The sequence below is a fragment of the Nilaparvata lugens genome, chromosome 3 (genome assembly GCF_014356525.2).
Source record: "Nilaparvata lugens isolate BPH chromosome 3, ASM1435652v1, whole genome shotgun sequence".
In the NCBI taxonomy this organism is placed as follows: domain Eukaryota; kingdom Metazoa; phylum Arthropoda; class Insecta; order Hemiptera; family Delphacidae; genus Nilaparvata; species Nilaparvata lugens.
Window position 1 is genome coordinate 56,788,867 of NC_052506.1, and position 12,740 is coordinate 56,801,606.

General features: G+C 31.8%; 1 protein-coding gene across 1 annotated transcript; it reads right to left on the reverse strand.

The window, feature by feature from the left end:
- Nucleotides 1–5,560: 5,560 nt before the first annotated feature.
- On the reverse strand, nucleotides 5,561–7,666 carry LOC120350499. Its single transcript, XM_039424114.1, has 2 exons — nucleotides 7,451–7,666; nucleotides 5,561–7,137 (listed from the first exon to the last, which is right to left on the reverse strand). The coding sequence occupies exons 1-2, from the start codon at nucleotides 7,651–7,653 to the stop codon at nucleotides 6,834–6,836; spliced, it is 507 nt and encodes a 168-aa protein (XP_039280048.1). The 5' UTR covers nucleotides 7,654–7,666; the 3' UTR covers nucleotides 5,561–6,833.
- Nucleotides 7,667–12,740: the final 5,074 nt, after the last annotated feature.

Below are 12,740 nucleotides of genomic sequence, written 5' to 3' on the forward strand. Positions count from 1 at the left end.
GAAAAACCTCTATTACCTTCAAGCATATTGCAATTTCAAAGCAAAATCCTAACCTATCTTTCCACCTTTGAAATATCAAAAAGCATTATTCTACCTGGACCCTAGCCCTTTCTAGCATATTGCAATTTAAAAGCAAAACCCTAACCTAACCTTATGGAACATTATTAAATATAATCCAGAAAAAACCTAACCACTAACCCCTAACCCCTTCACATTTAATAATTTAGATTTCAAAGCAAAATCCTAACCCACTAACCTATCCTTTCACATTTGAAACATCAAAAAACATAACTCCAACTGCACCCTAGCCCCTTCTAGCATATTGCAATTCCAAAGCAAAAACCTAACCTATCCTAATAACACATTATTAAATAAAACCTAGCCTCTAACCCTTTCACATTTAATACTTTAGATTTATTCGTCATCTTTAGAACAAAACATAAACATGTGGTTCATTTCATGAACATGTTCACAAACATGTGGTTCATTTCATGAACATGTTCACAAACATGTGGTTCATTTCATAAACATATTCACAAACATGTGGTTCATTTCATGAACATGTTCACAAACATGTGATTCAAAGCAAAATCCTAACCGCCCAACCTATCCTTTTACCTTTGAAATAGAGAAAACTCCTATAATACTCCTATAGAACTCCTTGTAATTCTGTGCTTTGAAACATCAAAAAACATAACTCCACCTAGACCCTAGCCCCTTCTAGCATATTGCAATTTTAAAGCAAAAACCTAACTCATCCTAATAAAACATTATTAAATATAACCTAAATAGAAACTAACCCCTAACTCTTTTACATTTGTTGAACAAAACAAGGATAGCAACACTATTACAAATCGTACACTACCATTATAACGTGGACCTCACTATAGATACTTAAAGAATACTTTTGAATAGCTGTGACTGTTGCTGGCCGTTACTCTGTTTCTGAGACAAAGAGAAGCTCCTCTTTGTGACACTGGCGACAGAGCAATTTTATGACACATGCGCTCTGTATTGATTCGTAGTTCCATTGAGCGACTCCGTTTGGCGCGACAGCAGCTTCTCTTTGTCTCAGATACAAACTTTTTCACCTATCTGAATGTTAGGTTAGTTTACTTAGAAATAATGAAAGTGTAAAGAATCATATTAACTTGTGAATGTATAAAAAGAATACTTGACTAATAATATGCTAAAAATACTTAACTTACACTTCAAATTTATGTAAATCAAATTCAATTTTAATTTTCGATATATATTGTGATGAAACTTTTAAATAAATCTCATGAGAAGAGAGAATCAAACAGAAAAATTGTAATCACCCTTAAAAATGAAAGAATCTGCTAAAGGAATAGTTAGCGACCGAGCGATAAAGCTTCCTTATCAACAGCTGAGTATCAGATAGAAGTACCGTTCTGTACTATACATTTTTCTAGAGAATTATTTAATAAAATAATAATTATTTTGCAAATTGAGTACGAATCGTTTGTGAATTGCTCATTGAATTTTGAGGTTACACTTTGTTTACTATTGATCAGATGTTTTGGAGCAGCTCAAACACAGCTGACTGATTCAATCTCTATATTTATAAAAATTTTGTACTTTTTAACCGCTCATTGCACAGCAAAGTCATAAGGAACTTTTTTGTTCAGCTACGAAAAAAAATTAGATCTATGCAGAAAAATTTCAATCAGGAGCACAGGGGGGTCCAGGAGAGGACATTTTTCGAAAATTTTGATGTAAAATCACACTACAGCTCAAACTAATTGTCCTACAGACTTGAAACTTTGCACAAATATTCTTCAAACATACTAGACGCGCACTAAGAACGGATTTTGAGATATTTTGCCTCTAAGGGTTTCAAAGGATGAAAAAGGATCCTATTAAGTAAGGTTATGAACATGGTAAGGTGAGTGCCATATGGAAATGAGATAATTTATTTATTGACATGTGATATTCTAACATATGTTGTAATCATTGGAAATAACAAAATAATATGATAGAAATTCAAAAAAGAACATCTGTTCTATTATTGCTTTCTACCTGATTCCACTCAACCTCAATAATATTGTTCTGATAATTGATGAATATGTTTAATAATATTATTACTATTGATATAATAAAAGTATTGTTTTAATAATTAATTATTATCTTTAATATAATAATAGTATTGTTTTGGTAATCAATAGATATTTTTATTTTCACAAACTCTGTATAATATTTATAATGGTGAATGTGAAACAGCTGCATCAAAGAAATTATCTCAAAAACATATGTTCAGGAAAACCATAGTTTTGAACTTCGTTTTCCTGATGCAATGTATAAGCCTACACGTGGCATGTAGGTATTATTAATTTCTCAGCTAGAACAGTTTTTTGAGACTGCTAAATAAACGTCTACAGTTTTATCAATGCTGTATCAGCAATATGAAAACACATGCAGTTAATATGTCTTAAAATAAAGGTGTTGATATCTACATGATAATATTCTCTACCATTTTTATTTAATTAAAATTTCAAAATTATTCAAGCCTTGATAGAATGATTGACTCACTGTACAGTCAGTCTAAAATTTTAATATTAAAATGAGGGGTGTATTTTGGCAAACTGAACAAAAAAGTAAGGTCCTATATTTGCACCTTTTTGATATTATTTCTTCAAATGAAAAATGAGTTTTGTGGGTTGTCAAAACTCCCCCTGAAAGAGAAATTTTATCCTATCTTTTAGTAAAATAACAATGATTTCTGCATTGAATAACATCTATCCTGCCAACAAGAATCAAACTCTTTGTGAATTTAGATATGACCTACACTTTAGATTCATATAATTCTATTAATAAATTCATGGAAATTGAAGAACTTTTTCCAGTTAGTTGATGAAATTGAATATCAATAGAGAAAATGATTATAATTTTATCAGTACAGAATTAGTTGAATGAATTATCTATGTACTGAGTTCTTGGTCAACAATAATTCAATATTGGTATTTATCCAATCATTATTTTTTTCAGAAGTTATTTCATTTGAATTAGAAAATATTTATAAGCTCCTATCAATTTATCAATCGTAACAATGAATTCTTCAAAACATGAATCTAATCAAATAAAAAATTGCTGATACTTCTGTATTCATGTTCGCATGTTTTCCACTTATGATGGATAGCAAAAATATTGTGGAGCGAACTGCACGGCGAATTGTAATCATATGTCTGTAAAATGAATTAATAAATAATTATTATTAGCCCCCCTATTAAAATTTATGTTCAGAAACCATCCCCCAATATTCACACAACATATTCCCAAAGTTTCATGCCGTTATGTCAAGAAGTTTTCAAGTCTACAGGGAACAAACAAACATACAAACAAACAGACATTCATTTTTTATAAATAGATTTCCATTCGGCTCAAACAAAAGCCTCTCTAAATGAAGGTAGAATGATAAGGATTCAGTTCTGTTGTTTTAACATTTTTTCAAATCACTTTCAAAAAGTTCATGTAGTACCTACTATTGTGTTTGAGACACTTCTGGCGCTATCATAGTTTCACCACTATTCTGTTCTACAGTCCTATCTCTTGCAGTCGTTAACTATATCTATAATAATTATATAAAGTAAAGAGCTGGCTTATGCACGTACGGGATAGGAAAATTATGTTTGATGCATCATCACATCTGAACTACTGGACTAATTAACTTGAAATTTTGCTTATAGATTCTTAATTAACCAAGGATGGTTATAGGCCTATTCTCAATTCTTCAAAATTTCATTACGTAAAGTTTTCATTTTGTCAAGTTTTAAAATAGATCCTTGCAAAGCACGGGCTCTTGCTAGTATATTATAAAATGTCATGCCAGGTTTTCATGTAAGCTGTAATATTATTTCTAAAATTAAGAAATATCGATAAAGGACCAAGAATTTCGAAAAAAAATAAAATATATGTATTATTGTTGAAATTATTTATTATTCAAGAGATTGTATTATAATATTGAGTATTATTGTAACTAACTAGGTCATAGCATGAACATTATATTACTGATAAGAGCAGCAGAAATTAATTATAACAGTTTCGAACATAATAAAAAATTGTATAGAAATATTAAATTATTAATTATTGTTTTGACTGAACCACATGGTGAATGAATCTCTTTGGCAAGTCTAAGCCAATCATATAGCATAGAAATAGCACCAAAAGGGTGATCGTTTGAAAATATCATATGTCAATCTGTTATCAGACAACAAACCTGCCTTATCATATAAATGCTAGCGCATGTGCACCGTATAGAGGAACTCTATCTAGAGAATTAAGTAGTTTAAAGAATTATACAAATCAAATTATTATTGTAATTAAAGGAATTATATTTTTACTGCTTGCCACTGATGTCATGCCTACGTCATAATCATTCCACCAATGGCAAATTTTCATGCAAATTAATTACACAGAGATTCTCAGAGAAAAGGCTCTAGCCAAGAAGCTTAGAAAAAGACAGTCACTTCCCTTTTGAAATCCTCACCAGTAAGACCTCGTTAAAGTTACCAAGACCTATTTGTGAAATTTTTGTTCGATTTTATATGTTTTATCTTGTGAGCCAATATTTTTTGGCTATTCTATTTGTTATTTGTAAATTTATTTTCATCAATCGATAATTCAAGAGTTTCAAGTTCAATTATCCCCTAATCAATTTGGTGAAGGAGATATTAAATTAAAATTCCACACATGCTGAGACCGAAGCCTGGACCGCCGCTGATCAAACGATTTTGATCCAAAGAAAAAACCACGACCGCCAAGGAGTTTCACGTGAGTTTTAAAATTTAAAGGGGCCCCAATCTACGCTTCGAAAAATATTATATTGCAGAAAATATAAATTTTTTCTTCGTTAAATTAATGGCCACACTGTCAAGCGCTTATTAATTATTAAGATCCTAGAATTTATTTGGACAGTAGAACTTGTAATTGAGAATATATAAGAACTATATATATTTATAAGAACTTGTAGTTGATTACGGTAACTATCCTCTGCTGCCAGAAACACGACCCCGAGCATTTTTAAAATATGTTATAATTTATTTTCACCATTTTTCACAAACTGTTAATTTTATCAATTGTAAAATTCTGTTGAATCATGCATTTCTAATCATTTTTGTTAATGTTAAACTATTTTCCATCTGTAAATCAAGCTCTGAATCTTCACTGTCAAATCATATATTTTACTATATTATATTTCAATTTTGTTAATTTGTCTTCTGAGTTCGATTATTTCTTAAGCCTGTCAATTATTGTGTCTGATACGTTCTATATCATCATGAACCGATCTGGTTTAATAATTGAATTAAGCTGGATATTGGAACAGATCTAAGTGGATGTAGTGTGTGGGGTCAGATCAGGATTATTTATTCTCTGTCCTTACCTGCTCATATATCAGCTTTTATCTGTTACCAACTTCGACTTAGGAGCGAATTCGTCAACTGTACGGCAGATGCAGCTGGAGATCATATAATTTCCTACAATAGAGCTTAAAACCCGATAAGACTCTGTTCTTGAAGTATATTCCGAACGATATCTGGTCCAAGTAGCCTATCTTAATCCTTCAGAACTTATTAGAGACGCAGTCCCGTAAATTATCTACAACGGGATTTTTTGCTCGACCTGTATGATTTTGTATGTTGTTTCATCACAGGTAATAGTTTTAAGACTTCCGTATTAAGTGTTTAGCAACAGCTTCACTGCCTTTAAAAAAATTTTATCGTTATACAATCTGTCATAAGAAGAATCAAGTGTGAGCGAGTGTTTATGCCTTCCGCGATTCAGACAATTGTATCGAATCTTGTAGTGAATCAATCAGTCTGGTATTCAGTTAGCATCCATGCACGCATTCTCAAAATTTATAACCTCAATACTGGTGACTCAGTACAAGATTCATTATATGTGTATTGACCTATCCTTGGAGGTGAGAGTGACTCCCCCAGGAAAAGCTTTAAATGATTTGGCGCCCAAAGTGATAGGCATTGATGAGGTGGATAATTGACTACGAGGATTATATAGTTGTTCAGTATACTATAGCGCTGACAACGGGAAAATTTTTTGAAGAATTCATGATCATAAATTTCTTCAAATTTTAATATCAACTGTTCACTGAGTTATATAAAACAGCAAGACGTGCCATACACAATCATTGAACAAAAGAAATTTATTGATTGATGAGTTTTTTAAAGAAAGAATCGAACTCAGAATTTTATTATTGTTGTCATTTAAAAATTGCTCACATTATAAGTCATAGGTATAAGAAATACCATAAGAAAAGATCATATTATTTTGAGAACATTAGGTCTATATTAAAGCAGTTTATAGAAATTTACGGAAAGGAGGATTGAATTTATTTACTGCATTGTTAAAAATTTTTTAAGACATAAAGAGGGAAGCCAAACTAAATCATGGATATATTGAGGAATAATTCAAGCAGAGCATCACTGCTTTTATATAAAATTCTTGTGAGAAATACTAGCCCTATATATAATTGCGGCACGAACTTATAAGACTAAAATATTTATAATAATAAGAATAATAAATTATAATAGGTGTACCTGCATTATCGCATATCCATTGTGTATCCTTTATGTTATCATTGTTTTATGTTAACAATATGCTAATTTGATTCACTTCATCACTGAACACATTGTTAAATCACATTTTCTGTATTTCATTCATTGCGAAGCTATAACGATTTCAATTGGATCTTTTTATTAATTATTTTATATATCACATCCACACTTCCACGTCTATTCACCACACAGTTTCGTCGCGTTATTTTTCCGCAAGCCATGGCAGGAAATGACAAGGTTAATCTAAGTCTGTCGGACCCCGAAGACACCACCCGATCGTTCCCTGCCATCCGCATCTGGCACTGCATCCGCCGATTTTGATCCACATATACTGGATGACTTGTTGTTGACGCAAGTAGAGGAGAGCTGCATCTTAGTGGAGGATCCATTGACAGCCCAAGAGCTGGAGGACGAAGCATCAGAAGAACATTCAGTCAATGTCGCCCCTGAGTCAGGAACTCCCATATCTCGCACCGTTGCCCAGATGAAAAACCAGCGGATAACCATCAGCCATACACCTGCTTCCATGCCAGATATGAACGTCCTCCTGGAAGCAATAAACAGTATAAGTAAAAAAAGCGAACAAACAAATGAAACAATAAACAATATGAGAGAAGAATTAAAGAGGGAAATCCAACAGGCAAAGAATGTAAATGAAAAAGGTTTAGAGAAGCTAGATCAACAGTTGAAGAGAGCAGCGGAAGAAAGCAGGATATTGGGACGGCAAATTGAGGAGAAGTGTCATGCAACGGAAATCAATATTGGACCAGTGATTGAACCCATGCAGGCAGAAGCAAACATACTCGAAAAGGAGGTCATAAAACAGGCAAGCGAACGTGACACATGTATGGAAGACCAACCTACCGAGAATGTCAAGACTGAGGTCGCACTGCACCCTGCAGAACGCCGAGAGGAGCCGGACGACATCACCCACTAAGCTGAGGATGACATCCATCAGGTAGAGGGACAGCTCGAACCACTGCGCGCAGACCACCAGGAGTCCAAGGACGTTGCCCACCACATTGAAGAGCAGCCTGGACCACCAACCGCCCGTATCTCCCATTCACCGAGGACAGCGCCTGCAACATATAAATCCAGTACTCATGAAGATCATCCACTAAACAATAGAAGAAAAACGGAAACCCACAACAAACCAAAACTGAAAACCTATGAATCAAAACCACAAACAAGAAGGATTACAATATGTCAAAGAAGAAAACCATCTAATAGAGTTCATTTACATCACCGTCATGTTAGGCTAAAATGTTATATAAATATATCTCTGAAAAGCTCAAAAGAAAACGAAATTCTTGCCTTCAATATGAAATTTATTATTGCTGCATCAAACGATCATGAAATTTGATTCAAATCAATGAAAATAATCTTGAAAATATAGTATTTGTAACCAGCATTGATAAAAATCAAAACACACATCAAGTGTAACCCTGTTTGTACACAACATACCAAGCGTAAAACAGGAATTGCTCGAATCAAGCGGTAGACAATTGTCAAGTCACCGAAGTTGATCATGTTCTCACCCAAATATATGTAAAAGCCCAGACAAAGAGTCGAAACTTGTAATAATAATGAATAATAATGAAAATCTATATTTGTTGCGAATATCACTAGAATCCCAAGAGGATAATATGTTGAATTTTGTTGTATTTGTTATAGTTGTGGGTCTGCTCATAAGCCACCCATGAATGGAAGTTGTGAAGTTGTTTTAATGAAGGATCCGAAGAGACCTCATAACGAAATTATGATTATTGTAGTTAGATTGTATCCAATGAAAGGAACAATCACCCAGGTAGCACAGAAACGTTGAAATAACGTTAGAAACACGTAATACCTTAACGTTGAAAAGACGTTTAAATTCAACGTTGAAAACACGAGAAAATGTCCGCCGTTTCCACATTATTTTCAACGTTGAATAATAGTTGAAAAAACATTGTAACAACCATTATTTTCAACTATAAATAGACGTTGAAAGCACGTCGTGACAACCATTATTTTCAACCATAAATAGACGTTGAAAGCACGTTGTGACAACCATTATTTTCAACTATAAATAGACGTTGAATTAGCCATACTTTTGAACCGGTACCTTATCAATTACATTGCAATATTTCTAAAATCATTTGAAAAGAGATGAAAATACGAAATCATATTTCCATTTATTTACATATGATTTCATGTAACAGAAATATTACCCTGCAATGCAGTACATTGGTAAGTTGACATTAAAAACACACAATAAAAACCATATTCATCTCTTTTCTGTATAGGGCTACTTTTTATAGAAATAGAAAGGAAAATAAAAATCTCAGTATCCTTTTTGAATTATTTAATCACTATTATTAATCATTATTTAAATGATTCAAAAAGGATACTGAGATTTTTATTTTTCTTTCTATTTCCATATTACTTCAATTTTGATCCACAAAAATAGTATGATTAAAGGTTGTTTAAAGAACTAAGATGGTTACAACAAATTACCATGGTAATTTAATATACTCTGCCAAGCTCAAAAACATTTTATGTCTGTAAGAAACATAAATTAAAACCATTATTTCAAGAATTCAGCAGTTGTTTAAAAATCTTGAATTTTCAGTATGATAATTTTATCTGTGGTGAGCAAAAATAGCTCAATTCTTTCTAGCAAATAATATAGATCATCTAAATTTTTACTTGACATTTATGCCAGGTTTAAACTATGCCAATTGGCAAAACAATAATAATTGTCAATTAGTTTTTATTTAGCTATGCCTAGATGATGGTTCTAGAATTAAAAGATTCAATTGATACTTTACACCAGCTATAAATTTCAGAAGACAATATTATTGTCTTGTCAATTGGCATCGTATAAACCCGCCTACATTTTAGTTTTCAGGTATGATGCTAGTTTGTGATTTATGCAATAGAGAAACAAATATTTTATTACAGTGTTTCAATAGAAAGGGACTTTCAAAATAACTTTCCACTTTCATTTCATAATACTTTTTAATTACCGACGAGATTAGATTGTTTTTTTCTCCACTGAAAATACTCTGACTGTTGCATATTTTAGCCAATCCTTAATAGCGTCTTCAATTTGGGTCTCAATGCCCACAGTCGACCCACAAGATTTTTGATAGAATCTGAAACATAAGGTAATATAAATTTAATAAGAAATTCTATAATATGAAGGCAGATGAAATTTTGCCACCACATAGGAGTTATTATTTGATACAGATGTTGCATGGTTAAAAGGGAATTGCTTTTAACAACAAGTACAGAAATTTTTCTCAAGTGCACATCTAATAATGTGCGAGGTGATGACTGTTTTTTAGATAAAAATAGTCCATTACTATACAATAGTCAGACGAGAAAGTCACGCCAGCTGTTCGTTCAAACATTCAAAAGAACTAAGAATAAAGTAAGAATATTGGGTTTCCAAATTTTGTAGCATAGACGAATTTTAACTTGAAATACTCCTCTTTCATTAGGCCTATAGAAGTAAACAAATAAGGCTCTATATAAAATTTATTTTTTAGATTTATGAGTAAAATTTAATAGTTACTGTAGGTACATACTTAGTTTTATGAAAAAAACAGTTGTATCCCAATATTTCAACCATTTCTTATTGGCCTACTAAATTTTGTAAACCTAGACCAAAAGTTTAAAATCACAATGAAATTAATCAAAAATATCCTTGACATATATGGGTTGTAAACATGCATAAATTAATTGAAAATTTAATTTTAAAATGAACAAGTTTAAGCTAAATTTCGTCACCATGGAATGACGATATTTGGAAAATGTTAATATTTATGAGCTGAACTCCGGACACCCGTTTTCAATTTCTTGGATCACCGAGTTAATTACTGAACTTGTTAAAAGCAATCACTTTGATGTTGAGTGATTTATATTATATTAAGTTCAGTGTTATTATATTAAGTTCGATGGAATTTCTCAACACAAGCAGTCCTGTGACAAAAACAATACATAGATAGCATAATGAAAATATTTGTGGAGGAATCAAAGTAATAGTAATTTATTTGGAAGTTAAGTAGTAGGCTACATGTAAAATACTTAAAACCAAGCTTATTGTATTATATTAATTTTTAATAATTATATTAAATTAGAGCCCTCTAATTTAAAACATAATATAACTTACCTAACCCTAACCTCAAATGTAAACATAATTAATATGTTCAACACACAATATTTGTTTTGAAGTTTAGACAATAAATCACCAAACAATCTCATCTTTTAAATAAGAATAATAAATTAAATAAACTTACCAAGTCAAAGTGGAATAGGTAGACTCTTCTAAAAGAGTTCACAGCTTTCATCAACGTGATGAGAATTCAAACAAGAAATGGCGTTGATCAGTCGATCGTCGTTGATAGATCCGTTTTTGTGTAAGGACTACTGTAGCGCTGTGAGTGGTGGAATTGGAAGCTCGTTTTCAACGTGTTTTCAACGATAGATCAACCGTTGAAAACAACGTTGCATTTAAAACGTTGAAAAATTCAACCGCTAACGGTTATTCAACCTCAACAACCAAATTTCAATGTTAGAAACACGTAGGTGTGCTACCTGGGCAATTATTTATTTTCTCGTAGTCAAAAGTGCATGATATATTGTAAAATTATATTGATATTTATATTTAAAAATTTTAAAATTATATTGAAATTATATTCATAAATTATAATTATTGTATTGTATCCAATGAAAGGAACAATCAATTATTTATTTTCTCGTAGTCAAAAGTGCATGATATATTGTTTTTAGTGTTAATTGTGAAGTTTTTGTAGAAGTAAGGAGATAAAATGGTGTATTCATCACAATATCAGATTTTTCAAATAGTCATTGTTTCAACTCGTCTCCCAATTACCTATTTAAAATATCCTGGGGGCTTTTGTGTGATGAAACTTTTAAATAAATCTCATGAGAAGAGAGAATCAACCAGAAAAATTGTAATTACCCTTATAAAATGAAAGAATCTGCTAAAGGAATAGTTAGCGACCGAGTGATAAAGCTTCCTTATCAACAACTGAGTATCAGATAAAAGTACCGTTCTGTACTATACATTTTTCTAGAGAATTATTTAATAAAATTATAATTATTTTGCAAATTGAGTACGAATCGTTTGTGAATTGCTCATTGAATTTTGAGTTTACACTTTGTTTACTATTGATCAGATGTTTTGGAGCAGCTCAAACACAGCTGACTGATTCAATATATTATAAAATGTCATGCCAGGTTTTCATGTAAGCTGTAATATTATTTCTAAAATTAAGAACTATCGATAAAGGACCAAGAATTTCAAATAAAAAATAAAATATATGTATTATTGTTTAAATTATTTATTATTCAAGAAATTGTATTATAATATCAAGTATTATTGTAACTAACTAGGTCATAGCATGAACATTATATTACTGATAAGAGCAGCAGAAATTAATTATAACAGTTTCAAACATATATATATATATATATATATATATATATATATATATACATTTACCTCTCAAATATGAATTATGTGCACAATTATAATAATTGATTGTCATTTAATTAAAAAAGTCAAAATATAAAACTATGCACATGGAGGGAACCAGTAGTTTTATTAACATAATTTATTATCAAAAGATAAAACTAGATATATTATAAAGCTGAGTCCAAATCAGCCAACCATTCAAGAGCTGCTGGTGCAGCATTCACAAAATCCTCAACAGCATGGGGATACAACCTGACAGGACAGACCTCAGTTATTTGTTTCAAAGTTTGTTTTGGAGCTCCACAGTCACATTCAGGTGATGGAATGATCCCCCATTTATGCAGACTGTCCCCACATAAACCATGCCCTGTTCGCACCCTGTTTAATCCCTTCCAAAGGTGACGGGGAAAGCTGAAACCTTCTGGCTCTTTATTTGGCTTGATAAGCCGTGCCAATTGGTCAGGTGCTTGCAAATTCCAACCAGCATTCCACTCTGAGTCTATGTTGAAATTGGTTCTAACCAAATCCTTTGCAGATGTCAATGAAGGCCTTCTAGATCTGAGGTGACCTATTTCTAGGTCGGGAAGGTTTTCATGAATTGGCAGCATTGGGTTATCGGAAATCTTTTTGAACTCTTTTAACAAGGCATTTTTCCTCCGTAAGGG